General features: G+C 39.5%; 12 protein-coding genes across 12 annotated transcripts; 8 read left to right on the forward strand and 4 right to left on the reverse strand. All coding sequences in view use genetic code 12, as the record gives it.

The window, feature by feature from the left end:
• Positions 1-44: 44 nt before the first annotated feature.
• Positions 45-2,318, reverse strand: CDC53 (cullin; the record flags this gene model as incomplete). Its single annotated transcript, XM_036810755.1, has 1 exon — positions 45-2,318. The coding sequence occupies one exon, from the start codon at positions 2,316-2,318 to the stop codon at positions 45-47; it is 2,274 nt and encodes a 757-aa protein (XP_036667261.1).
• Positions 2,319-2,399: 81 nt separating this feature from the next.
• On the reverse strand, positions 2,400-3,437 carry CPAR2_503240 (uncharacterized protein; the record flags this gene model as incomplete). The annotated part of the gene is made up of 1 exon (XM_036810757.1): positions 2,400-3,437. One exon carries the CDS (start codon positions 3,435-3,437, stop codon positions 2,400-2,402), a length of 1,038 nt encoding a protein of 345 aa, XP_036667262.1.
• Positions 3,438-3,823: 386 nt separating this feature from the next.
• On the forward strand, positions 3,824-4,705 carry CPAR2_503250 (uncharacterized protein; the record flags this gene model as incomplete). Its single annotated transcript, XM_036810758.1, has 1 exon — positions 3,824-4,705. The coding sequence occupies one exon, from the start codon at positions 3,824-3,826 to the stop codon at positions 4,703-4,705; it is 882 nt and encodes a 293-aa protein (XP_036667263.1).
• Positions 4,706-8,786: 4,081 nt separating this feature from the next.
• Positions 8,787-13,142, forward strand: CPAR2_503260 (uncharacterized protein; the record flags this gene model as incomplete). Its single annotated transcript, XM_036810759.1, has 1 exon — positions 8,787-13,142. The coding sequence occupies one exon, from the start codon at positions 8,787-8,789 to the stop codon at positions 13,140-13,142; it is 4,356 nt and encodes a 1,451-aa protein (XP_036667264.1).
• A 377-nt stretch (positions 13,143-13,519) lies between these two features.
• On the forward strand, positions 13,520-14,794 carry CPAR2_503270 (uncharacterized protein; the record flags this gene model as incomplete). Its single annotated transcript, XM_036810760.1, has 1 exon — positions 13,520-14,794. One exon carries the CDS (start codon positions 13,520-13,522, stop codon positions 14,792-14,794), a length of 1,275 nt encoding a protein of 424 aa, XP_036667265.1.
• Positions 14,795-15,747: 953 nt separating this feature from the next.
• CPAR2_503280 (uncharacterized protein) lies at positions 15,748-16,458 on the forward strand (the record flags this gene model as incomplete). Its single annotated transcript, XM_036810761.1, has 1 exon — positions 15,748-16,458. The coding sequence occupies one exon, from the start codon at positions 15,748-15,750 to the stop codon at positions 16,456-16,458; it is 711 nt and encodes a 236-aa protein (XP_036667266.1).
• A 609-nt stretch (positions 16,459-17,067) lies between these two features.
• RAD53 (serine/threonine/tyrosine protein kinase) lies at positions 17,068-19,200 on the forward strand (the record flags this gene model as incomplete). The annotated part of the gene is made up of 1 exon (XM_036810762.1): positions 17,068-19,200. One exon carries the CDS (start codon positions 17,068-17,070, stop codon positions 19,198-19,200), a length of 2,133 nt encoding a protein of 710 aa, XP_036667267.1.
• Positions 19,201-19,274: 74 nt separating this feature from the next.
• Positions 19,275-20,345, forward strand: CPAR2_503300 (peptidylprolyl isomerase; the record flags this gene model as incomplete). Its single annotated transcript, XM_036810763.1, has 1 exon — positions 19,275-20,345. One exon carries the CDS (start codon positions 19,275-19,277, stop codon positions 20,343-20,345), a length of 1,071 nt encoding a protein of 356 aa, XP_036667268.1.
• An 11-nt stretch (positions 20,346-20,356) lies between these two features.
• On the reverse strand, positions 20,357-21,769 carry CPAR2_503310 (cleavage polyadenylation factor subunit; the record flags this gene model as incomplete). Its single annotated transcript, XM_036810764.1, has 1 exon — positions 20,357-21,769. The coding sequence occupies one exon, from the start codon at positions 21,767-21,769 to the stop codon at positions 20,357-20,359; it is 1,413 nt and encodes a 470-aa protein (XP_036667269.1).
• Positions 21,770-21,973: 204 nt separating this feature from the next.
• SOL1 (Sol1p) lies at positions 21,974-22,696 on the reverse strand (the record flags this gene model as incomplete). The annotated part of the gene is made up of 1 exon (XM_036810765.1): positions 21,974-22,696. The coding sequence occupies one exon, from the start codon at positions 22,694-22,696 to the stop codon at positions 21,974-21,976; it is 723 nt and encodes a 240-aa protein (XP_036667270.1).
• Positions 22,697-23,594: 898 nt separating this feature from the next.
• CPAR2_503330 (phosphatase) lies at positions 23,595-24,716 on the forward strand (the record flags this gene model as incomplete). Its single annotated transcript, XM_036810766.1, has 1 exon — positions 23,595-24,716. One exon carries the CDS (start codon positions 23,595-23,597, stop codon positions 24,714-24,716), a length of 1,122 nt encoding a protein of 373 aa, XP_036667271.1.
• Positions 24,717-24,935: 219 nt separating this feature from the next.
• On the forward strand, positions 24,936-26,309 carry SOF1 (rRNA-processing protein; the record flags this gene model as incomplete). The annotated part of the gene is made up of 1 exon (XM_036810769.1): positions 24,936-26,309. One exon carries the CDS (start codon positions 24,936-24,938, stop codon positions 26,307-26,309), a length of 1,374 nt encoding a protein of 457 aa, XP_036667272.1.
• Positions 26,310-26,553: the final 244 nt, after the last annotated feature.

A 26,553-nucleotide genomic window follows, 5' to 3' on the forward strand; every position in this document is an offset into this window, starting at 1 on the left:
CTTTACTTTTTTTTTTTTTTTTCTTTTATCTTCTTCGTGTGTACTCAACTTATATAGACATATTTATCTCCCTCTCTACGTATATACTCCTTCTCAATCAATGTATCAATCAGCTTCTTTATATCGAGTACTCTAGTGGTGAACCTTGTCAGAGCTGCCTCCATAACTTGATTCAACAATTCAGTGTTTCCCAAATCTTTTCTACTCTTCATAATTCTAACAATGGTGGCTTGTATGTAGGTTTGTCTAGCGGCAACAATTTCCCTTGTGGCGTCCTCTTCCTCTTGCTTAACGTCGACAGATTTGATACCGCTGATGAAGTTGACTTTTACTTTTTTGGAGTTGTAGTATTCGACAATCTTTAAAGTGGCATTAGCTAGGTTCTCATTACTAGACTCAACTAATTTGAATTTGATGAGGGGATTGAGATGGTTATCAAACACTATTTTGTTGCAACCAACAATGTCATACAATTCGTTGTACGTGTAGCTAGATTTCTTATTAAACGCCATCAATATCATCAACTGAACATTACTAACTTGAAATTGGAATGGTGGTTTCCCCTTTTTGGAAAGATTGGCTTTAACCTCAGCTCTACCGTGGTTAAACAACCATTGTAACTTTCTCCCTTGATGTTGAGTGGCGTAAACTTGTTTCAAGTTGGCAAGTGGTGCTTCAAGTTCAGGTGCCACTTTTAAATCATAATCAGCAACATGACGAAATGGCCACATACTCTGGGCAAGAACCAATGGGTTGAACTCCTTTACAAATTGATCTGATTCCTTCACTTTTGACTTTAAATCCTCCGACGCCTTCATATCGGAAAACATCTTTGTCATCTTGGAAGTGTACTCGATTGAGTTTTCCTCTTGCAATCTGTGAATAACACTCTCCTCCAATTCATCCGACTTGCAAGTACCATTAATCAATCTCTTTGCCAAAGAGCGTCGATAATGCTCTTCAAATGTGTCTTTATCATTGATGAATTTAAAAACAATCATCAAATTGTCGGCATTCATATCAACAATATCAGCATCTTTGGCATTACTTTTGAGGAACCCATCGGCATATTTAGCCAAATATTCTGGCGTTTTGCATGCAGCTCGAGGTTTGGGAACAGCAATGGCATTGTTGTTGACAAAATGACGACAGGCATTGTCCAACGACCTGATAAACTTTGTATCCTTGCTGAAAGCTTGTATCACAATGTCATTAAATTGGTTATAAATTGCAATCAATGTGTTGATGTAGTTCTTCGGTTCAACTCCGCCTTTCTTCTTCCCTTCACCGGCATCTGCTTCGTTCTTGATTTTTTCAATAGCTGCATTGGCCTCCTTTTTGATGTATTCCTCCAATGCTGATGCCAATGGGTCCAAAGTCTTTGGCACCCTCATCAAGAGCTTATACATTCGTTGAATGTGATCAATCTGGTTCTGCTCAAGCAATACAATAAACTGATCGTACATTTCCGAAGCGTGGTTTTCAATCATTGCTTGATTGAGGATGCTTACAAATGCCTTTTTCGAATGATCTTCTAAAAACGTGTTTGATCGGGAAATCTCCTCTGCCAATCTCGTCTCACATTTCTTCATATAATCAACAACATTGTGGTTTGTCAAATACTCAGAACTCTCCTTTGTATAGTAGCTCATTGTTGCATCCAAAAAGGGTTTCTCGAAAGAATTAACATATATAATTAAGTTTGGTTTTTTCAAATCCTGAATATCAATACTCAAATAAACCAATGACTTGATAGCACTCGAGATTAAATTCGTATCCACAATCAAATGATTTCTCTGTTTTTCAATCAAATCCAACACCTGTTCAATCAAAACGTCAGCATTAGGTTGAAACATTTCGTTTCGCCACTTGATCAACGACAATGTATTAACATCAAACACATCCTTTCTCCCATCCGATCTCTCCTTTTGCACCCAGTATCTGTTCATATAATCAAACACGTTGTTCATGTATACTGCCCCAATGGTGAATCTCGTCCAGCGGCGAACATAAAACTCCAAAAACGATTCATTGGGGGTTTTCCTTAAATTACGTATAAACTGCACCAAGTACGTTTCCAATTTGTTGTAAATCTCTGCCCCTGCTAGAGAGTAAGAGTTGTTTTCAGTGCTATTTGCCACTGATGTCAGACCACGTCTTGATTTGTTGACACAATAATTGTACACAGCAGTGTAGCAATTCATGTACATTGTCGAGGTGACACCTTGATCATTCTGCGCACCAAGTATAAACTCCAACCCTGGTTGGATGAATGCCCAAGTGGCATTGAGGTCGGTGAATGCTGGTAATGTGGACATAACTAGAAAAAGGTCGTGGTGGGAAGAGTTGTAGTTGCCCAAAAAAAATATACATTGATGTATCTGCTGTGTGTTTTTTTTCTACACATTAACTCTATCAATCACTCGTACTAAACTAATTGTAAATGTCAACACCCAAGTTACTAGCACAACAAATAAAAACGATGCTAGTCCCTTTTGTCGACGACAGATGGATGAGATTACTGGGAACGCGTTATTGTCAATCCCATGCGGGTTGTTGTAGATTTCACACACCCATTCGTCATCATACAATGTATCAAATGCTAGCGACAAGTTTGCTGAGGAAAAAATGATGAATAACAAGTCCAACATGACTAGTCTGAACTTGCCAATTGGATCACGTAACCCTAATGGTTTTCCTGAATACTCGTCGTAGGCAATGTAAACCACATACACCAAGGCGCATGTTTGCACGACAATGGCCATGATTGTACTCGCCTTTTGACCAACTTTGGACCCATCATAAGTGTCTTTTGAAAATACAAAAATACTGCAAGCCAATGCCAAGGCAATGGCACAAAAAATCAAGGTCAATATCCTCAATGTCAACGGTAACAAGGGATTTTGCATGAAAAATTTCCTAAATGCTGGTTTCAATTGGGATCGGTTTTCTCCCATCCAATACCCAGCTGTAGAACGCACTTTTGTATCGTTTTCACCAGGGTCTTTTGTTCTCATGAATAGATTGAGCAAGCTTCGATGTTTGTTGGCATCTTTAAGTTGCTGGTATTCTGTAAATTCTTCCTTGAGTCGAGCATCACCGCCCCAAGATCCATTCAAACTGTATTCATCTAGATATTTCTCATCAATCTCGACTCTTTCCAGAGGATATGTAGTTGGATAAAATAAAGATTTCTTGAATTGAAACCAGCTGCCGTTGATATCTGTTCCATATGGATCGGGAAATGTCTCCTTTCGGGGTTCCCCTCTATGCGCAGTCTCTGCTTTCGACACTGTATCTAGCACATACACTGGAAACACATTTGGTCGGTGGCTATAAGTTTGAACATTGGTGTTTTTGAAAGGATCAAGACGATTGCGTGGTGACGCATTTGATTGGGTAGTAGGAGGTGTAGAAGTGTTATCCGAGTCAGTCATGAAGAGGGACTAGTGGAGTAGGGAAGCTTGTGGAGGAGGGAAGCTTGTGGAGGAGGGAAGCTTGTGGAGGAGGGAAGCTTGTGGAAGGAAGAGCTTGGAGCAATTGAATTATTTGTTATTCTTGTTTACATTGGTAGCGTTATGATGAAATTGCCAGGCTTAAGGCAGAGCAAGGCAGAGCAAAGACAAAGCAAAGACAAAGCAAAGACAGAGCAAAGACAGAGCTTGACAATAGCGTTGCTTGACTATTTAGACTGTTTTGACAATTGACAGTGTTTTGAATTGCTTGCTGCAGACTATATTCTTCCCCCTACTCCACTATTACCCCGGACCCCTAATTTTTGCCATCTCAATTTAGCAATCTAACGACAACTAATTCCTCCCTAATGAAGCTCCCAGACAAGAACTCCATCTACGTCATCTCGATCCCGCTAACAGCATCAAGATCATTTATCTACTGCAACCATCGACCTCTTCTCCAAAGCCATGCACCGTTGATCACAAAAGTTGAAACCAAAGCTGTCAACATTGCAACAAAAGGTTGGAACAAGTTAGCATCTTCCAAACTCACCGTCAATGTCAAGATTGTTGAATGGACTCGCAAGTTGCTTGCAACGATACCGTATGAGGAAAACTGTCTCAGGTCTTTCCCCAACAAGCAAGCAATGATTAGAGAAATCAATGAAGAGAGTTTACACTTGGTGAAACCATTGGAAAAGGATAGCCATGGATTTGTACATCAATCCGACATCAAACAGTTGAACATTCCTGATTCTCAGTTGAAGCCGATTCCATTGTACCACGCCAAGCAGCAGTCGCCCTCCAAAATCCTCACTGAGCTCACCCATTTCAGAACAGACAATTACAAAAAACACAAGAATGGAGCAATCCTTTGCGCTATTGGCATTCCTTTGACATTGCCATTTGCGTTGGTGCCAGTAGTTCCCAATGTCCCTGGGTTCTACCTTGCTTATAGGTTATATTGCCATATTAAGGCATTATTAGGCATCAACCATTTGGATTATTTATTAGAAAACAACGCATCGCATATTAGATTTGTCGAGCTTCCCCAAATAGATGAAGCGTATGGCAACACCGAAGAGGAGGAAATTCTACTCACTCCCGAGATTATAGATTTACTCGTTACGAAATTGTCCCTTGAAAATCACGTCAAAGATGATTTGACCAAAGCGTTGATGCAAACAAGGAAACAATTGAAGAAGGAGAAGGAGAAGAAGGATCAAGAAGCTCAAAAGCATTTAGATTAATTTAGAATTAAAACACGCAAATAAACAAGTAAACTACTTTAGAATTAAAGAAAAACCATCTTCGTAGATAAGAAAAATGAAAAAAAAAAACTCCCTAGAATTGAAACAAAGAAAAACTTGTGGAAAGCTAACCTCGTAAATACCTAGCTCGACCTTTAATTCTCTTATTTCTTTCATTTGAACGATTCTGATAAGAGTTGCCTTTATTGCTTCTTTCTATCACGGCTAACGAATCAAAACCCTCTTTCATCACATCAACCAAAATGAGAGATAGTTCTTCTCTGGCTTGGTCGTATCACTGAGTGCACGTCCAAACGTAGTAGCTTGTGGTAATGTGATCGGAGCACCAATTGATGATTGGAGTAAAAGTCTATGAGGAGGTTCAAAAACTTTTCTGTCTTGATCGCGTCATGTCGAATGCAATTAAAGGCAAAAAAGTAATGATAATCACGGCAAACGACGTCATATTTGAAATTATCAAGCGTATCATCTTGCCGTCTTTTTTTTTTTTTTTCTCATTTCGGTCCAAAACTCACCTCTGTTTGAAATTGAGGGATCCATCAATTCAAAGTCCCCAACTTCTCGGAAGAACAGATACAACGCATGCAGAATCGATATCTCATTGCATCCACTGAAAACATTAATCAAATCGTCTAAGTTGATGTGCATTCCTTTTTAACTGACAAATAGGGGATAAGATTGGGTTTAAACCGAGTAAGACGAATATATAATTGATCCTTCATGACTTGAATGAATAGCTTTCTATTCAGTTTGTCCTGCAATCTGTTATAATGGACGGTGAACTCTCCGAATTTTAGATTGCCCAAAGATTCACCAAAACATCGCACAACTCGGTTTACGTAGTTGGCCCACTCCTTGCAGTTGAGCGTTTTTGGACGAGTAAGGTCCAAGCTCGAAACTTCTCTCATGATACCTCTAAACGCAATTCGAAAGCTTGACACAATCTTGCCGTCGTGATCGGCGATACGAGCCCTGCAATCCATTTTCTCGTCAGCTGGTAATTCTTCCTTGTCGTGCTAAGCGATACCAGCCCTATTGTTTCTCTCCTTGTTGTCTGATGCATTCTCCTCCTCAATGGGAATAGCAGCTTTCACTGCAGCATCTTTTACAATCTCAACACATTCCTCCAAAGTAAATGGCCCTGCCTGTTTAGCTTCATCTTCAAAGAATAATATACCCTCAATTCATCATCATCCTCATCATTGGCTTCAGCTTCAGTAGCAGCCTCAATTTCAACTTCGGTAATCAGTTTTGGTGAGTTTTTCATCTCATTGTCATCAGCTTCAGCAATAATACATTTTTGGTGCTTCTCCTTTTGAAGCAGAATTTGAACTACCTTCAATCATTGTTGTTGTACAGTAGAAAAATAAAAACAGTGTAATTTAGGGGGTTTCAATTGTTTAAATAAGTTTCAATTCTAATCGCATGCAAATGAAGACGTTAATTCGCAACGCATTCCCAGGAAGTTGCGCAAAAAAAATAGATAAGCAAAACACATGGGCCCAATTAATAATTCTCTCTCACGCCCTCAATAAAGCCACCCTCCAGAAAAAAAGAAAGGAAGCAGAGGAGAAAGCAGAGCCGGAGAAAAGGTTGAAATTGGTTGTTATCCAATACAAGTTTCAAACCGACCCAAATAAACAAAAAATTGCGAGTCATCATGAAAGATATGAATCAGTATTGAAGTGTTGATTGAATGGAGGTTCAACATGTAATCAAGCTCACGAAAGTACTCAGAAACTATCAGGAAAGCTGGATATTTTCTTTCTCAGACAGGCACAACCCGCAGATGTTGGGCACGAAGGTTTATCAACGTAGGGTTTGGGAGGAAATTTTGAAAGCTTTTGGTTATGAGCCACACCTAGGACATAACTGGCCATATTAAGTGATTGAAAAATCTCCATGGATAAGTATGTTATCAGCAAAACTGACAGCGCAGAATAGAATTTACCGGGTCTCTTTATCTGGTATTCAAGTTTTTTTCGAATATTATATTGATGTTATAAAGCAGTATAAAGTCGCAACGTAATATAAACGAAGCAGGTGTCTTGTAACACCAAACTGGAAAAAGAAAAGTTCTTAGGGATAGTCAGAAAAATGGCAAGTATACAATGAACGGTGATATCAAGGACATAATCACTGTTATGAAAGCAACTTCTGCCGACGGAAAAAGGTTAAAAACTCCAAGAGTAAAACGCTTGTGAGCAATCAAATTTCAACCGACAACAGCACAGAAGGGGTTTACGCCGTAACATAGAGAGGTTGGGTTACTGCGGGCACCTTTCGGAACTGGGAGAGGAACATATATGTCCCTCAAAAAATTCTGAGGGGTACCGAATTTTGATCATGGATAATTACTTCACACATTACAACGACACGCTCAAACTGCTCCTAGATAAAGCCAGAGTGATCCTGGTTTACGTGCCAGCCCATAGTCTGCATTTGATGCAACCCTAGAACGATTTTGTCTTCAAACCTATTAAGGATCGTTATAGGGGCATTCTTTTCAATTATTTTGTCCAAGAAAAGAAACTCATTGTGCCAAAAGATGAGTTCATAGAGCTTTGATCTACCTCTAGAACGGAGAATATGAAAAAGGAGAACGCTTTGAGCGGTTTTGGAAAGTTTGTGCTGTGGTCAGTTGATAAATAAATGGTTTTCGATCAATCCCGAGCTAACGAGGAAAACTGACCTCGTTATTGATAAAAATGCACCACTACCTAATTCTTTGAATACGAAATTATGTATAAATGGGGTCCCAGGGGTGATTTACCAGGAGGATTGTTCGGTGTCAACTGAAAGAAATATTCAAGCCAAAAAACGAAAAGAAAACAACTCCGTATTGCTTGACAAGCAAAATATTAAACAGCAGCATAAGAGAATAGATAACTTAAAAGCCCGCATTGAGCAATTGGAAAAGTTTACGAAAAATTAATTCCAATTTCGAGTGTTTAAGATCGATGATGATGCTAAACCATCATCGGAGATTAAGCTTTGACTGAAGAAGATAAAGCAGGAAAGGGAAGCAAAAGAGGCAAAGAAGCAGAAAAAGAAGCCATTATCCGATAAAACCAACACTTACAGTTCATATTAGCTAAACGAGAATAGAATCAAACGTTGTTGTAGCACCATTGTAGGTAATACTTTTGTAGTCCAAATGGTAAATTCAATAAATTTTCCAAGTTGCCCTGACTTTGCGCACGTGACTTGCACACTTTCTCTTAAATTTTTTTTTACGCACCGTTGTTTCTCTTGAGGCAGCCGGAGTATAAATTTTTCAGCAATGTCAACTTTTGCGGGCACCAACCATTCCCCCTTCTTTTCCTTTCTTATTCATTCCTCATTAGAAATTAATATTCATAAGTGCCACTATGAGAGATAAGTGGAGAAAGAAAAGAGTCAGAAGACTCAAGCGTAAGAGAAGAGCAGTTAGAGCTCGTTCGAAGTAGTTATTACTGCCGTCCAACAATTAATTGCTGCTTAAACGAAGTCTTATTTAGTTAACTAGTTTCAAATAAATATCAATAATAATCAACTTATCAAAATTGTAGTAGTGGGATCTCTAATAATTTTCATGTAACTCTATGGAACACTAACCATTGCGGATCTCATTGTTTGCTAGTAAAAGTCGAGATATGAAAGCTTTTTGCGCGGAAATTTCCCCAAATTTTGAAAAGATAAAGTCGATATGGCCTCAATTGTGGAAGCTCAAAATGAAGTTTGGATTTAGCAGCCAGATTTGGCAGCTCCAGTGGGTAATTCTTTAAACGCCTTTAACCTACAAGAAGTTATCAAGATTAATAGAACTGTGCGCTCACATCATGAATTAGACTTTATCATGTAACAATACTTAGAGTCGGGAATGACAACCGGGTTTACATACACGGCACTTCTCTTGAGTCTTAACTTCACTCCCTTGAATTGTCGTATCTCAGCAAAATCTAGTCTCAGTCAATGCAACCGCGCTTAAGATTTTGTAGGTCGAGATCATAATTAAAAAGCCACAATTTTCGTGCCGTATGAAAAAAATGTCCCGTCCGGAACCATCACTCATCCAACGATGTCCTGTAGGTTCTCTATAAGAGATCCACTCATTGACGAACTGAGCAGCAACTCGCTAAACCCGTGCTTTGTGGCCACTGTTTCAATATCTGCCACCATCGCGCTTGCTATTTTTTCATTGAGTCAATTGTACCTCCTTTTGTTCCGAAACTATTACGGGCCATTCAAAATCAAGTACAGCTTTGGGCATCCCTTCAAATCGGAAAGCGTTGGGATTTTTCAGCTACTCAAATTAAACTTGGTAGTGACCCAGCTAGCTTTGTATGCTGTTTTGGTGTTGAGCTTTTCAGGTCTGGGATTGCTATTGAACTCATTGCTTGCCAATGTGCTCTTACTTGGAGGAATGATTTTGCCATTGCAAGTTATTGAGCCAACAAGAAGTGTGGTCCCATTGTCTGCACCATCATTGTATTGGTTCGTCCAAGTCATCTTCATGGTTATGGTCTCATTACAAGACAACTTTTCCAGTGTTAAAATCTTTAACCATAATTTGCCACTGCAGACTGCCGAAGTGGGCCTTGCTTTGAATGCAATGTTAGTTTTAGTGTTTGAAGTGGGGTTGTTTTCCCCCAGTCTGGAGCTAAAACAATACTACGAATTGAATGATTGGCGCATTGAAACAGTGCACAACTTTTGGTCAGAGATTACATTCAGATGGTTGGACCCTACTATAAAAAGCATTTATGAAAACCAGACAATTGACCCGGAAGGAACGCCTCCCTTGCATTATGATCAGAACTGCCAGTACACATATGGAAAAACTCTCGATAAATGGAATAAGGAACGTCGTGGGAAGAAATCATTATTCAGGGTGTACCTTGCCTTGCACTCTTCCAGCTTCCTTTTGATGCTATTCATGGAATGGATTGCAATTGCTTCAAACTTGGGACAAGCTTTTTTGTTGCAACAATTTATCGTCTACTTTGGCAATGAAGACCGGAAATCTCCAGTTGTGGGATTCGCCATTGCAACCGCTATTTTTCTTTGCTCGGTGGGTAAATACACTTCAATGAACCGGTTTGCGTCTATTCATTTCCGCATTAGATCTCAAGTGTACTCGTCATTAGGCACTTTTGTTTATCAAAAAGCCATCAACCTATCAGCAGAAGCTAGAAAAAACAAAAACAGTGGAGAAATTATCAACAACTTGGCTGTTGATGTCACCAAGATTTCGCAGTTGGCAATGTATGCATTTGTGGTGAATTTACCATTTAGAATAATTGTCGGTATTTGGGCATTGTATAGGTTGCTTGGGGTTTCCGCATTGTTTGGATTTGCCACGGCAGTGGTTCTTATTCCATTGAGCAGCAAAATCAGCACATCAATTTCAGGGCTTGTCAAGAAGAATATGAAAATCAGAGACGAGCGATTAAAGTTGACTTCAGAGATTTTACAGTCAATTAAAAGCATCAAACTTTATGCTTGGGAACAACCAATGTTGAAACGACTCTTTGGGATCAGAAACGATAAAGAATTGGTGATGGCAAAACGAATAGGCCATTTTAATGCATTCTCTATGTTTTTATGGAACACCATCCCGTTTGCAATAACCATCGCCTGTTTAATCTCCTTTGTCAAACTCACCAACATCTCTCTCATCCCATCCATCATTTTCCCAGCATTGTCATTGTTTGATTTCTTGACTGAACCCATCATGCAACTACCTGATGCCATTGTTGCAATAGTAGAGGCATCCAATTGTTTTAAAAGATTGGACAAGTTTTTTTCCATGAAGGAGAATGAATCGAAGGTGATTAGATTGGACAATCCAGTGTTGCCTAATGATGTAACAGTATCTATAAAAGACGCGACGTTTTCATGGGATAGCGAGAATATAGCTTTATCAAACATAGACTTCAATGCCAAAAGTGGCCAACTCACATGCATTGTTGGCAAAGTAGGTACCGGCAAAACAGCACTCATTAAAGCAATACTAGGAGAAGTACCAATTTCTAAAGGTTCGGTTTCAGTGAACGGATCTATTGCTTATTGTGCGCAACAACCATGGATTCAAAATGCAACGGTCCGGGAAAATATTCTATTTGGCAAACAGTTTGATGACCGGTTTTACAACAAAGTTGTAGCTGCATGCCAGTTGGCCATTGATTTGGAGATCTTGCCCGAAGGTGACGCCACAATGGTTGGTGAAAAGGGGATTGCATTGAGCGGCGGACAGAAAGCGAGAATCTCATTAGCTCGAGCTGTATACTCTAGAGCCGACATCTACTTATTAGATGATGTACTTTCTGCTGTTGATGCACATGTTGGAAAAAGCATCATACGAGATGTGATCCGAGGGTTACTTTCTGACAAGACCGTCATCTTGGCAACAAATGCAATCAATGTTTTGCGATACTCTCAGGGGATGGTGTTGTTACAAGATGGCGTGGTTGCAGAAGGAGGAAGTTACAAAAAAGTCATGGCACAAGGGTTGGAACTAGCTAGACTCATCAACGAGCACAGCGGTGACGTAGAACACGAAGAGGATACCCGTAGAAGGTCCAGTGTTGTATCAACTAAAAGTGTTGAGGAAGGCAAGAGTGCAGACAAACTGGGCCCTTCCCGAGAGACAAGAGCCAAGGGTCATGTCAAGTTGAGCGTTTACCTCGAATACTTTAAAGCTTGCAACTTCCCCATGATCATTTTGTATGTGCTTATCTACGCTGTAAATGTAACTTGCAATATTGGTGCCAATTACATCCTCAAATACTGGTCAGAAATTAACCTCAACAAAGGGAGCAATACGCGCGTCCTGTTTTACCTAGCTGTGTATGCCGCGACAGGTATTACAGGTGCCGCGTGTATGCTTGCTGCTGCTCTGATCATGTGGAGCTACTGCGTTATCCGTGGATCGAGATATTTCCACGACAAAATGGCAAAATCTGTTTTGCGCAGCCCGATGCAATTTTTTGAAACAACGCCAATAGGTCGAATCTTGAACCGGTTTGCTGATGATATGAATGTTGTTGATCAGCAGCTTATTTGGTCGATCTTGGCGGTTATTGACTACGGTTTGCTTGCAATTGGTGTTCTTTCAGTGGTGGTGTTTAATCTCCCCATCATGATTGTGGTGATTCTAATACTCTTGGCGATTTTCAATCGAATCAGGGTGTACTACATTCCATCAACACGCGAGCTCAAGAGGTTGGTGAGTACTTGTAGGAGTCCGTTGTTTTCACACTTGCTGGAATCCGTCAATGGTGTAGAAACAATTCGAGCATTTGGGCAAGACAGAAAATTTTCCAGACTCAATGACAAAATAACCAACAAGTTTATTAGAGTACAGTATACAATGTTGTCGTGCAATCGGTGGTTGTCAATGAGGTTGCAAACAATATCAGCTGTCATCCTTTACTCCTCATCGTTGCTCATTTTAGCAACATTGGGCACATCGCACGAATTGAGTTCTGGATTGGTTGGATTTGTGTTGGTGAATGCATTAAGTATCAGCAATGCTCTCAGTATGATTATCCGAGGCTGGGCAGACATTGAAACGAGATCCGTATCATTGGAAAGAGTGATTGAGTATTGTGGATTGACGCCAGAGGCAGCTGAAATTGTCAAGTATCGACCACCAAGCAAGTGGCCAAGCAAAGGTGAGATACAGTTCAAACATTACTACACAAAATACAGGCAGGATCTTGAACCAGTGTTGAAAGACATCAACCTTAGTATCAAACTGCGTGAAAAGATTGGTGTTGTTGGCAGAACTGGTGCTGGAAAGTCAACCTTGACAATGGCATTATTTCGTATTGTCGAAGCAACTTCTGGTCATATTGAGCTTGATTCAGAAGCTACCGATAAACTTGGACTCTATGATTTGCGCAGCCTGTTGAACATCATACCTCAAGACTCAAATGTTGTTGAAGGAACCGTGCGTGACAACTTAGACCCCTTGAATAAGCACACTGACGAAGAATTATGGGATGTTTTGAGATTAGCTCACTTAAAAGATCATGTTGAGCAATTAGTTAGCAAACATGGTGATGAAGACAGAGTAGGACTTGCTTCAATGATTTTCGAAGGTGGGTCTAACCTATCAGCGGGACAGCGTCAATTGCTTTCATTGGCAAGGGCTTTATTAAACAAATCAAACGTTTTGGTCTTGGATGAGGCAACTGCCTCGATCGATGTTGAAACTGATAGAATAGTCCAAAACACAATCAGAACTGAGTTCAAAGACAAGACAATTTTGACAATTGCACACCGATTGGAGGCCATATCTGATAGTGATAAAGTATTGGTTCTTGATAAAGGTGAGGTGAAGGAGTTCGACTCTCCTGTCAATTTGTTGAAGGATGGGACATCCATGTATCGTGCGTTGTGCGTGGAAGCTGGATTAGTAAACAAGTAGAGGGAAGCTGTAGTTGAAATTTTAAGAGCTACTGGTTATAGAAAGTGTATAGAATACATATGATTACAACCACACCTATAGAGTTTTTTATTGTGGCTGCTACGTACTATTGAACCCGACCTTCACATATTTGATTCAAATTGGAGAGAGTACACTTTCTATGCCTAGACACAGCGTTTCTTCAATCGCCAACCATCGTCTCTCTACGAAGATTGGCGATCTCACTCTAAGATAGTTACACTTTTTTTGCAGCTAGAGCGCTACCGAAAGTTCTTTAAAAGTAGGAAAGTGGAGGGTATCTCTGGAACCCAAAAAATTCGTATTTAAAAAGAGAAAAGCTTCACCAGCTCAAAACATCGATACACTTACCAGCTCGAATGTCTTGTTTAATTGATTTACCTTTTGGGATATTAGAGGAGGTGTTTCGCCACATCAACCAGTATCAAGCATTGTCACTTGCCCCTTTACATTCCAAGCTTTACTTTATTGCAAAGCCGAAATTATATCGAAATATATATGTACGTGAAGTGTCAGCATATGAGGGAGAGCAATACCAGAAATTCAAATATCATAGGAATCTTAACAACTTAAAGGTAAACCTGTACACTGTAATATCAAGTGACAACTTCGAAAAGTACTTTTCTCAAATGAGTGTAGAGGAAAAGATTGAACACATTCTTTTCAAGGACTTTGACAGGGAGCTTCTGATACGTACATTGGATTATTTCAAATCCATTAAGCTTTTTGAGATCATTCTGGCTTTCCACAATGATGTTCCTGCAGACGTCATGACTACCACGCAATCCGAATTCATGCATCTTTCGCGGTTTTTTCACGACAAACAAACCTTTGCTGCTGAGATCACGTCCACACCATGTCGTATACTAGAACTTGTAATGTCACAGACCTCTAAGACATCGCTCAGTATTATTATTTTTCACGAGAGCGGCTGGAACTGCTTAGATCATTTTCAGTTTTTAACATCTTTGACGATCGTTGTCGAGGAGTATTCAAAGCTCCTGCACCGTCTCAATTTCAAATTGCACAAGCTCTACATACATCATATCCAACCCGAAGAATTCCATTACAGTGTAAGCGAATTGTTTGATACTTCTGAACTCCGGGAATTGTCCATTGTAGGGCTTATTCGTTTGTTTAGAGTATTCACCACTCACGAGTTGGAAAAAGAGTATCCAAAGCTTGTACAACTTTGTATTGGGCAACATAATGAACGTGAATCAATACTAGAACTCGAGGATTACACTCACAAAGGGTTGAGCATGCTTGTGGTCGCAAACAAATTTAGCGACCACATGTTGGCTCAAATGATTTGCAGGTTAATTGTAAACTTTCCCAAATCTACAATTAATTGGTGGTATGCACCAAGGGATATTGTGTTAGCATATTGGTATAGAGACAATCCTAACAAGTATGATATCCCGTTCACTCATGACATTATTTGGCTAAGTCCTCGACTTCCGTTTGGAGTCGTGGGCTATCATTTCCCTCGTACAACTGGCCAACAACTAAGACTAAAGAGGTATAAAGTGGAGGGCAAAAACCGAGTGCAGTTCTTCACTACTTTGAAGCAAATTTACTCTGAGGCTGAACTAAATGCCATCTATGAACGCGTCTCGGATGAACTAACATAGGAAGTTGCAAGAGATAGTTGCTAAGTTGCGCAGTGTATAACTAAGAAAGAAAGGGACACCTTTTCCTCATGGAGATGAATTACCTATAACGAATTTGATTGAAGTGTCGATATTAGTCGAAGCTGTCAATAATCCAGTTTCTATTTGTCTTGTTCAAAGTGTTGGGGATCTTTTGAAAGTGCAATACCACTCATAAGTTTTGAGGTTTTCTGGTTCACGGTTTAGCAAGGCTATTTTAATACAGTGTTGATATAACGCAAAACGTATTTGAGTCAAACAAATTTAGAACATTATGTCGCTTAACTTACTCAGATACAAGAGAGAACTATTAGTACACAACACAAAACCTTAATTTCTGAAGGCGCGATTACACAAAAGTTCATATATGAAGGAAACTACACAACAAAAAGTTAACTGGGAGTATATGGCATACCAGAATGTTTAACCACCCTTCCTTTTTTTGTGACATTGATGTAGAGCAGTATATGCTATAGTTTGGGCGTTTGACCAAGTGTAGCTCTTACTCTTGTCGTCCATTTCAATACATACAACAAAGGGTGCAATGGATCAATTAAACGTCTTCTTTGAACACTTAAACATCAACAACTTAGTAAGCGCGGTTTCTGCTAGAACTCAAGTTGGTGACACCACTGTCACATTAAAAACAATTCATGATACATTCGTCAGGGAGCACCAAATACCGGACGCCACTATATCCACACAATTCATCCGTGTAGCATTCAGGGAAGAGATGGGGTTGTTGAATACAAAGGAGACAAAATTATTTCACACAATTGTTAGACATCTTGCCTTATTCTTAGACTCAGCTACTCCTGTAGTAACCGATCATCTAACAATCAATTTGATTAGAGCTCTAAACGTTGCAATGACAAAAATACACACACACATCGAAGCTCAGTACAACCGCACAAACTCAAAACACTCCCTACAACATGTGCATGGAAAATATAATCACCATTCACCATGTTAACTACTTCAATGTGTCGAGCATAGGATGGGTCGGTAAAGTTTCAAATGTTGCATCTCAAGAAGCCAAATTCAACAGGAAAACTATTGGAGAGCTCACTCTACGATCCTTTGAATACCTCAGTTGTCAAAAATTCACCTTGCCAGCGTCACATTTGAAGTCTAGGGAAAGTGACTTTAGCATTGTATTCAAGCACTGGCTAACTCCGTTAGTGCAGTTCTTGAGAGGTAGTTATGAAGAAAAGCCAAGGATAGCTAACCCTCGCAAAAAGGGCCATTCTTTATGGCCGGATTATATAGCCACCTTGCAAAATAACATGTGTTCAATTATGGAGCTTAAAAAAGACCCACATATTAAGTTCTATAACAAGAAATTGTTAGAACATCGCAAAGTTCTTCATCAAATTGGTCTTTATATGTGTGGAAAGAAGACCACTTTAGGGTTTTTAGTGACCCATTATATGTTAGTGGCCATCACTTTTCGACCGCGGCAAAACTCAAGGACAAAGCAGGGCACCGAAGACAGTTGCCAAAATCATAGTTTTGGGTTTGAATATTTAAATTTTCACATGAACCCACACGCGTCCTTATTATCGGGTTCGTTAACTATGTTTTGGGAGAATGCTCCCGAACAGTTGGGAGAACAGGGGTTTGAAAGACCTCAAATCAGACCTTGATCAGCTTCAATGAGATCGAGCTAACAACGCAAATTATGCCTCAAACAACTATCCAAAGCAGTAAGATGGTAGGTGGAAATCAGGGTTCATGAAGGTCACAACTCCGCTTCCTCTTGCAGTTTTTGTTACAAACTTTATATCTTTTATCAACATTAAAATTTTGACGCAGACGTTGTTTAATCCTCTTCTAAGATGTATTCCATGCTGAATATGGATGTATTTCGGCTGTACTGGAGCATTGTACTGCTAGTTGGCGTACCATTGGAGAACAATTAATTGATACCGTGGTCAGGGTGTACGGTGAATAACCTCAGTAGCAGATTCGGGCAGGATACTTATGAACCCCCCCCCTTCCACCCACTAAAGTCAGCCTTTTTCAACATGATTTAGCTTCATTGATGTTCGGATCACTCGTTACGTTGTGATCCTCTGAACTAGACCTTGGAGCTGAGACTAGTAACCAACACCATAATTGGAATCCATTTTTGTCCCCTTTTGAACGCGTCTGGTGAGATAAAAAATTCAGAAAAAAAAATATAATAACTGTGCATCACACTAAAAGTACAACTCAATTGATCACAACCCCATCATCAGTCTACTTCATCTTCCATGGAGGCGCCTCAATTCACTGAAACGCAGCCCACGCAGCAATCCCCCGCAACTCAAACTCAAAACGGACCTCAATCAAATCCAAATCAGATATGTCAACTACTATGCACCACGGGTCAGTATGCAAATAAGACGCTTAGTTTGACCGACAAACCTGAAGAAGATGGAAAAGTTGTTTGGTATTTTGGGCGATCCGGAGATGCCGACTTACAATTAACGTCGTCATCTCGTTTATCCAATAGACATTTCATGGTTTGGTTCAATTTGAAGGATAACTCGTTATGGCTACGGGATACATCAACAAACGGTACCTACCGCAATGGGCAAAGGGCAGTGAAAGGGTCCAATTATTTGCTCAGTCAAGGAGACGAAATAAGTGTGGGAAATGGAGTTCCTAAGGATGTGGTGAAATTCATTGTTGTATTTACTGATCGATTCAATCCAGCCCTTTCCCCAGACACGAATATCAAAGATGAAGGTATATACAAGGATTACATTATCAAAACAGAAACAATTGGACAAGGAGCATTTGCAACGGTGAAGAAATGCATTGAAAGATCAACGGGTAACTCATACGCAGTAAAAATTATCAATCGACGAAAAGCGTTGAGCAGTAATGGTGGTGCAAGTGCATTATCAGGAGCTGAGCGGGAACTATCCATCTTGCGGAAACTACACCATCCAAATATCGTATCGCTAAAGGGGTTTTACGAGGATGCAGAGAATTACTACATTATTATGGAGTTGGTTCCTGGGGGTGACTTGATGGGATTTGTCGAAGAGTTTGGTCGAGTTGGAGAAGAAGCAACAAGAGTCATCACCAAGCAAATATTGGAAGGGATAAACTATGTTCACCAATTGGGAATATCACATCGAGATTTGAAGCCAGATAATATTTTGATTATGCAAGATGAACCAATATTGGTGAAGATCACCGACTTTGGGTTGGCCAAGTTTAGTGATAACCTGACTGTTATGAAGACGTTTTGTGGAACCTTGGCGTATCTTGCTCCAGAAGTGATTACCGGAAAGTATGGTCTGTCACAAGCGAGCCAAGCTAATAGTGATTACTCTTCATTGGTGGATATATGGTCATTGGGGTGCTTGGTTTATGTTTTATTAACAGCACTTGTTCCATTTCCAGGAAATAGTCATCAAAAGATGTTTGCCAGGATAAAAAAGGGGGAATACCAAAAAGCGCCATTGGATACATTCAAAGTCAGTAAAGAGTGTCAGGATTTTCTTCGTTGTTGCTTGCAGGTTAACCCTGAGAATAGATTTACTGCAGCTGAAGCTTTAAAGCATAAATGGCTATGCGAGGATGATTCATCTCAATCATCTTCGCAAAAGCCATTGAGCTTATCACAATCGCAATCACAACAATCAAGAAAAGTGGACAATAGTCAATTTGACTCGTTGAGTAGGATTGACGAGGACTTTATGCTTCGACCTTTGGATAGTGAGAGGAATCGAAAGACATCGAAACAAAAGCAGAATGATTTCAAGGTGCCTAAACGGGTAGTACCATTGCCACAATCGCAAGTTCCTATGTCACAACCATTGCCAATGTCGCATCCGCTGAAACGTCCGTATCTCATGGAGCCAATCTACCCCGATGGATCTACTAAGCGCATAAAGTTGGAGCCGCAAATAGTGGCTAATGGCAACATTTCCATTAAAAAGGAGGATTTAATGGATGATAAGGAAGGAAACGAATCAATTCTTATGACATTGGAACCGATCCCAGATTCTTTATACACAGAGCCTATACCTGTTTCCAGTGATAGGTTTGCCATTGGACGTGCTGATGTTTGCAACGTAGCCATAAGTGATGACCGATTATCAAAAATACACTGTATACTCAAAAGCGATAATGGTACCATCTGGTTACTTGATATGAGCACCAACTCATGCAAGGTGAATCAAGTTTCACTTGGAAAGGGAATGAAGAGACAATTACTTGAGGGTGATTTAGTTTACCTTTTCGATGATAATATTAATAAAGAATTTATTGCATTCAAGGTGAAGATGAGTCAACTGGTGCTGGCTGATGTGTCAACGGAAGAGATTAAGGTGTTGGAGCAAAGCTTGGATGATTTGAAATTAAAAGAGCTGCTTATTGAAAGTATGTAAAAAGTGTGTATAAAAACACGCGCGATGAATTTAATACCGATCAAGAAACCCCCTTCTTCTCTTCACTTTCCACAATGTACTTCAAACCAGTAAGACGAGTGTTTACGCAAGATGATTTATCGAAATGGATTGATTCAGACACGTATAACGAAGTGCTCAACTTTATAACACAGCTTCAAGAATCCGTCATCGATAAAGCCAATGATGATAGCCGGGTGGCGACTTCCCCCATAATTACAAAGCTCATACACCTCATAGATGAAATTTACCAAATCATACAACATCATCCAGTTAAAAAGGATAAGGATATACTGAGGTTTGGTAAAGTTGAGTTTCGTGATTTTTACGATGAAGTGGCACTGAAATCGACAGATTTGATCCAACCTATATGTGATACGGCATTGATTGAAACCTCCACTTATCTTGCCAACTCATGGGGCGATCGTACCAGAATTGATTATGGATCGGGGCATGAGCTCAATTTCATTTGCTTTCTATTGTGCTTATACAAACTCGACATCATTCAACGTAATGACTTTTCAGCATTAATACTAAAAGTATTTACCAAGTACATGGCCACCATGAGATGCTTACAACGCACTTACTGGCTTGAACCTGCTGGATCACATGGTGTTTGGGGTTTAGACGACTACCATTTTTTGCCGTTCTTGTTTGGAGCTGCTCAATTGTGCAATCACCCGCATATGAAACCGAAATCGATCCATAATGACGAGTTGGTGGAAATGTATCGGGACAAGTACATTTATATGGAATGTATTGATTTCATAAATAATATCAAGACATCAACCAATAAACAACAGGAGAAATTGAGTTTACGATGGCATTCACCGATGTTGGATGATATATCCGCTGCTAAACTGTGGGGCAAGATTAGAGAAGGGATGATCAAAATGTATAAAGTTGAAGTGTTGGGGAAATTGCCAATTATTCAACATTTCATGTTTGGTGAAATATTGAAATGCCCTGAGGGTATTCCCGAACATCATGACGACGGAGAGATAGAGAGTGATTGCGGGCATGTACATGGTATCGCAAATACATGGGGTGATTGTTGTGGAATCAAGATCCCTAGTGCCATAGCTGCCAGTGAGAGTATAAAAAGAGCTGGTGTCCCATTTGATTAGAATTTTTTTTTTTACTCATTATACCCTATATCTGTAGAAATCAAGACATTTCTTGGAAATACCCCGGGGAACGGAAGTAATACTTTTAATTTCTTTTTTTCTTCATCGTATTTGGACACGTGTATGTAACCCAACACCGATGAGTTTAGTAAATCTTTGCCTGGGGTCGACAGTTGTAGATGAGTCACTACGATTATTGAATTATCGACATTGGATGGACTTGGATCCATAGCCAGATAATACTTGTTCAAATCATTGTCTTTGTCGTCATCGCGTTCAAAATCCTCACCAGCTGGTAAAAACGACAACGACACGGAATCTTGTACTGCTTTGTAAATTTGTAAGCCCGTAGCATCAATATCAGTTTTGAAGGGGGATAATCTAGTCTTGAAGTTTCCATTGAAATATTCTCTTATAGTTGATTCTTGACTCATTCGAATAAACTTGTCACTGACTTCAACTACTCCCGGCAGTTTGTTTAGCTTGACGATTTGCAAATTGGATTTATGCAGCAATTTTTTCTTCAAATCAATTGTTAGCTTTTCATTGCCCAAGACAACAATGATGTCGATTCTAAAATCACCTACTATAGCTTCAATGACTTCGAAATCTTTGATGCCAAGTGCTGGGGTATCAACAACAACACCACTATCTCTACACTGAAGATCTTGTTCTAATCGCGATAGCACCGTGATTCCAAGCTGTTCAATCTGGTACTTGTATAGATCTAAATTTTGTTTGATTGCTGTAAAGCCATAGTTTTTCACAATTGGTTGCTTTGATGAAGAAGCGTTGCCTCCAGTTGTTGTAGTTGTAAGTCCGTATCCATTGCAACACTCAACATCTAGTGAGTCATTTATAACAGTGGCTGATATCGAACCGGGCAAGGCAAACACCCCATCTTGTGGATTCAAATTGACAAGAATTGGATATTGATTCATCTTGACAGCATAGGAGACTAAAGTCTTAGCAAGCGACGTCTTGCCCAGTTGTTTCCCACCCAAGATCAAAACTCGAGGTCCCAAAGTTGGTTCTTCGTTGGATACATTGTGGTCACTTGCAATTTGTCGTTTGGACTCGATATACATGTGCAAGTTCAATACTGATTCCATATTTGTTTCATTGCTTGTATACTCCGTGAACTCATCATCTTCACACATTGACATGTCATGGTTTTGTACCAAGTTGTATTCAATCTTGGATTGTTGCTTTGGTGAATAGATGCTACATTTTGTGCCTGTTAATTGCAATTCAACATTGTTTGGTAATTCAGTGCCGTTAATTTCCAAGATACCTTCAGTAACCTTGAATTTGAGAATTTGTTTAAACGGGACTTCAATTCTCCATTCAGAGCCTTGAGGGATTGATATTAATTTTAGGCTATCTTCGTAGGTTGCTTCTGAACCCAACCCGGGAATTGACATAATTTGGGGGTGATAAAGAGTTCGAAATTCGCTTTGGTGATGATGAGATTCATTTTTTCGGTCAGCTTTAAACAGAGAAGATCACGAAGATCACACAGTACACACTTACAAGAATAGGCATCTTATATCCTAAATAACATCTGTAACATAAGTATTCATTTCTAGACCATTCCTTCTTGACCAGTCAAGAATAAAGAAAGCTCACTATAACCCTTCAAAAGATAACTTTTTTGGTTTTATCTTCATTTGATTTTTGGTCAACTTCACCACTTTACGTTGACCTGTCTTGTTATTTATCAATTCCATATGTGTATTGTAATCAACCTTTTGTTTGAGGTCATTTTCCTTATTGTCTAAAAATGGGTTCGACAGCTCCAAGCTATGCTGCTCCTTGACACTAGGGCTACTCTCGCTGGTCAAGAATGGGTTGGGCAAATGCACTTTTGGAATCTTTTTCGTCTCCTCTAGTGTCATGATCTCAACCTCCTCTTCATCATCACTGGTGTTGTGCCATTGTTTCACCATCTCCTCGTTAATCACTTGTTTGCCTGGTGTCGTGGGGGGCTCCTCCCTCACTTCAGATCTATTATTCGAAACAGGCAAATGTTTCCCATTTCTTCCTGAGCCGACTATACGAGGTGAAGGTAGAAAAAGTCCCATAGGTAACTTCTCACAACTCTGCGTATTTGTATCAACAAAAATGTCATTAAAATTCCTCTTTCTGTGAGAGTTTGTTTTAGATGGTGATTTTTGAGGTGTATTTGGTGCGATCGCTGATAGCCTATTAGCACTTGAAATGTTGGTGTTACTAAAGCTCTTTGACTTTTTGGCACTGGTTGCTGGAGTAAGTAAAGCATATTGATTTGGCGTGGAAAAAGTGGAGTGTTTTTTGGTTCTCCTTGGTGGAGTAAGAGGGACATCAGACATGTTGAAGAAGCAAGTGTGGTCGAATACAGCGTGTACTAGTAGATGTATTATATAGCAACGAACGTAGACTAGAAGAAAGTTGTGTTTGGTAGTAGGTGATCTCTCCTGAAAACACGTCTGATGGGTTTTTTTTTAGAATAATTTTTCTTTTCCTATTGTTTGTTCTCGCCTTTGACGAAACATGGCTGGTTGCTGGTTGTGTGCACAGTTGCTCTGTTTATAATTTGCAAAAGAGATACAACCCCCCCAACGCCAATGGTTGGATTGTAGAAGAGACAAGGACACTTACATGGCCGTATGGGCCAGTTACAAGTTCAATGAATGGTACAGAGCACAAGATGTTGAAATTTTATACCTTGTTCTAGAGGATCACTGTGACAATACATAGAACAATACATAGAACAATACCTAATAAGGAAGTGATAAAATATAATCGTCAACTTACTCTAAACTTCAAATGCGCTACATTTCCATTAACGATAGAGTGAGCAGTTGAAGATGTAAATTACTGATTGTAACAGTAACTTTTTCAATGCCCATAATAGAACAAACACTTTGAAAGAAAAAAACTTGAGTCAGAAAAGAGACAACCAAAATTTGGACAAAAAAAAACCTCCATCAGACAGAACCAACAGATATATATTTATACACACACACACTCGCACCCCACAACTGCTGATAGATACAGGTGATCTATCAGCTCTCTGTAATTACCAGTTATTAGATCCAATTTGCATTTTGGTAACGTCAACTCATCACTAATTCCTGCATTTGTTTTCATTTTTTGTTTCTCCCCAATTCCAGCGTTTGAAAAGTTAGCAAATAACGACTTTGCAAACAACCAAAGTCTTCCTCCTCATTTTATACCACAAGAACTACCCGTGATTTAGTACAAGGCATGGGTGTTCTTTCATTATTCTGCTGTTCTGACACTAGTGAAGATTCCTCAGACAGAAGATCTCAGCAACCAGTTAATGGACAAAATCGTCAACTGAACAAAGCTAAATCTACAAACGACAGCAACAATAACAATAACAAGACTAGCACCACTACCACTACTACTAAACAACCGCAACCAGCAAAATCGGCTAATGGGAACAATATGCACCGCCCTAATTCAAATTCAAAGACTGACTTAACCAACAAGAAGGGATCTACATTGAATGGGAAAGCGACAACCAACACCACCACCCCATCTGCAACTAAATTAAATGGTGACAAAAAGGAAAGCACCGATGACGATGAATCAACTATTGAACCTCCCACAAATACGCGTCGAGTTAGTGCTGGTGATATAATAGCTCAAGCTAGTCCCAATGAGCAACCTTTGCCCACACCCAATCAACATCAACCAGAGCCACAACCAATGGACGAAGACGTAGACACTGATATCGATGATTTTGATGACACTCAATCCAATGGCATCCTCGATTTGAAACGACTTCAAACTGGTCAAGCACATGACCCAGAAACTGGGTGCCTTTTAGGTTTGCCCACTGCTAATAAAAAATGTCTTGTGCTTGACTTGGACGAAACATTGGTGCACTCTTCCTTCAAGTACTTGCGAAGTGCCGATTTTGTTATTCCAGTTGAAATTGATGGTCAAGTACACCATGTGTATGTAATCAAGAGACCGGGAGTGGATGAGTTTCTAGAAAGAGTGGGGAAATTGTATGAAGTTGTTGTCTTTACCGCTTCGGTGTCCAAGTATGGTGACCCATTGCTAAATAAATTGGATTTCAGTCAATCGGTTCTTCACAGGCTATATCGAGATTCATGCTACAATTATCAAGGAAACTTCATCAAAAATTTGTCGCAACTTGGGAGAAGATTGGAAGATACTATAATAATTGATAATCTGCCGCAGTCGTATCTTTTTCATCCGGCAAATGCTGTTCCCATTAGTAGTTGGTTCAGTGATTCCCATGATAACGAATTGTTGGATTTGTTGCCGTTTTTAGAGGATTTGAGCAAACCCAATGTCGATAATGTAGAGTTGGTGTTAGATACCAGCTTATAGGTGTTTTCGTTTTTGATTTTGATTTTAATTTAATTTTGCTTTATAGAGAGATAAAACAAGAGCTGGTGAGCTTTGTAGAGTAGTTGTCTCTGTATTTGCTCTACTTATCTATCTCTCCATACACAAAATGCCTGTTCTTATTCCGATGAGATGAAAAAAAATATAAAAAAGTAGAAGCGTTATCAAAATCCATCTACACAAGCTCCCCTTTCCCCAATTATGAAGTTGAAAACGATTAGTAGGTCCTCAGATACCTATGTTCCTGTAAGAAATACTCAGGAAAGTGCATTGCCACGTAACTTGAACCCAGCACTACATCCATTTGAAAGGGCCAGAGAATACACTAGGGCACTTCAAGCTACCAAACTTGAAAGGATGTTTGCTCAACCATTTATCGGCCAGCTTGGTGATGGCCATAGAGATGGAGTTTATGTACTTGCAAAGAACTTCCACTCGACTAATCAGTTTGCAAGTGGAAGTGGTGACGGTGTAATCAAGTATTGGAACTTGACAACGAGGCAAGAAACTGCCAGTTTCAGAGCTCATTATGGAATGTGTAGTGGTCTTGTTATAACCCCACAGAACCAAATGTTGAGTTGTGGTGATGACAAGCTGATCAAGTTGTGGTCGGTGGATAGTGAGGAATTTGACAAAAGTGTTCAAGATGATGAAATATACACTAACAAAGATCAAGGATTGGTGAAAACATTTATTGGCGAGCATGCTTTTAAAGGTATTGACCATCACAGAGAAGATGCCATGTTTGTAACTGGTGGTGCTCAAATTCAGTTGTGGGATATGAATCGCTCTAAATATATCAGTAATTTATCTTGGGGTGCCGATAATGTCAACACTGTCAAGTTTAATCAAACAGAAACAAACATTGTTGCTAGCACAGGGTCAGACAATTCTATTGTTTTATACGACATACGTACCAATGTCCCTGTCCAAAGAGCAGTGACCAATTTCAGAAACAATTGTATCAGTTGGAACCCCCTCGAAGCATTCAATTTCGTCACTGGTAATGAAGACCACAATGCATATTTGTGGGATATGAGAAACATGAAGAAAACTCTAAACATCTACAAGGACCACGTTGCTGCCATTATGGATGTTGATTTCTCACCCACTGGGGAGGAAATTGTTACTGGTTCTTACGATAAAACCATCCGGATTTTCAATTCCCGTGCTGGCCACTCGCGTGACATTTACCACACTAAAAGAATGCAGCATGTTTTCTGTACTAAATTTAGTACCGATGCTAGGTATATTCTTAGTGGATCGGACGATACCAATGTAAGGATTTGGAGAACAAAAGCTTCCGATAGGTCGAATATCAAATCTATGAAACAAAGAAATAAACTTGAATATGATGACAAATTGAAAGAAAGGTTCCAATACATGCCTGAAATTAAGAGAATTGCTAGACATAGACATGTACCAAAAGTTGTGAAAAAGGCCCAGGAGATTAAACGTATTGAAATTGAAAGTTTGAAAAGGCGAGAAGATAATGAACGAAGACATTCAAGAAAAGGAAGTAAACCTTATGTACCCGAAAGAGAAAAACAAGTTCGGGGAACGGCAATTGAGTGAAATCATATAATATTAGATCCGCTTTAGTCTTCTTCTTGGGGAAGGGTAATTAAAAAAAAAAAAGCACCTGATTTTTCTCTGTATACATTTTTTTATAATTCCGATGTCAGCCGCACAAACTTCCCCATTAAGTAACTACATAAAACTATATGCGTTCTTTTTTTTTTTCTTCTCTGTCCAATCAAACAAAGTGTAAGAGACTTAGAAATAAAACTTAAGAGGATCAATTATATTTAGTCATTTT

Source organism: Candida parapsilosis, contig 006139, assembly GCF_000182765.1.
Source record: "Candida parapsilosis strain CDC317 annotated contig 006139".
Lineage (NCBI taxonomy): Eukaryota > Fungi > Ascomycota > Pichiomycetes > Serinales > Debaryomycetaceae > Lodderomyces > Lodderomyces parapsilosis.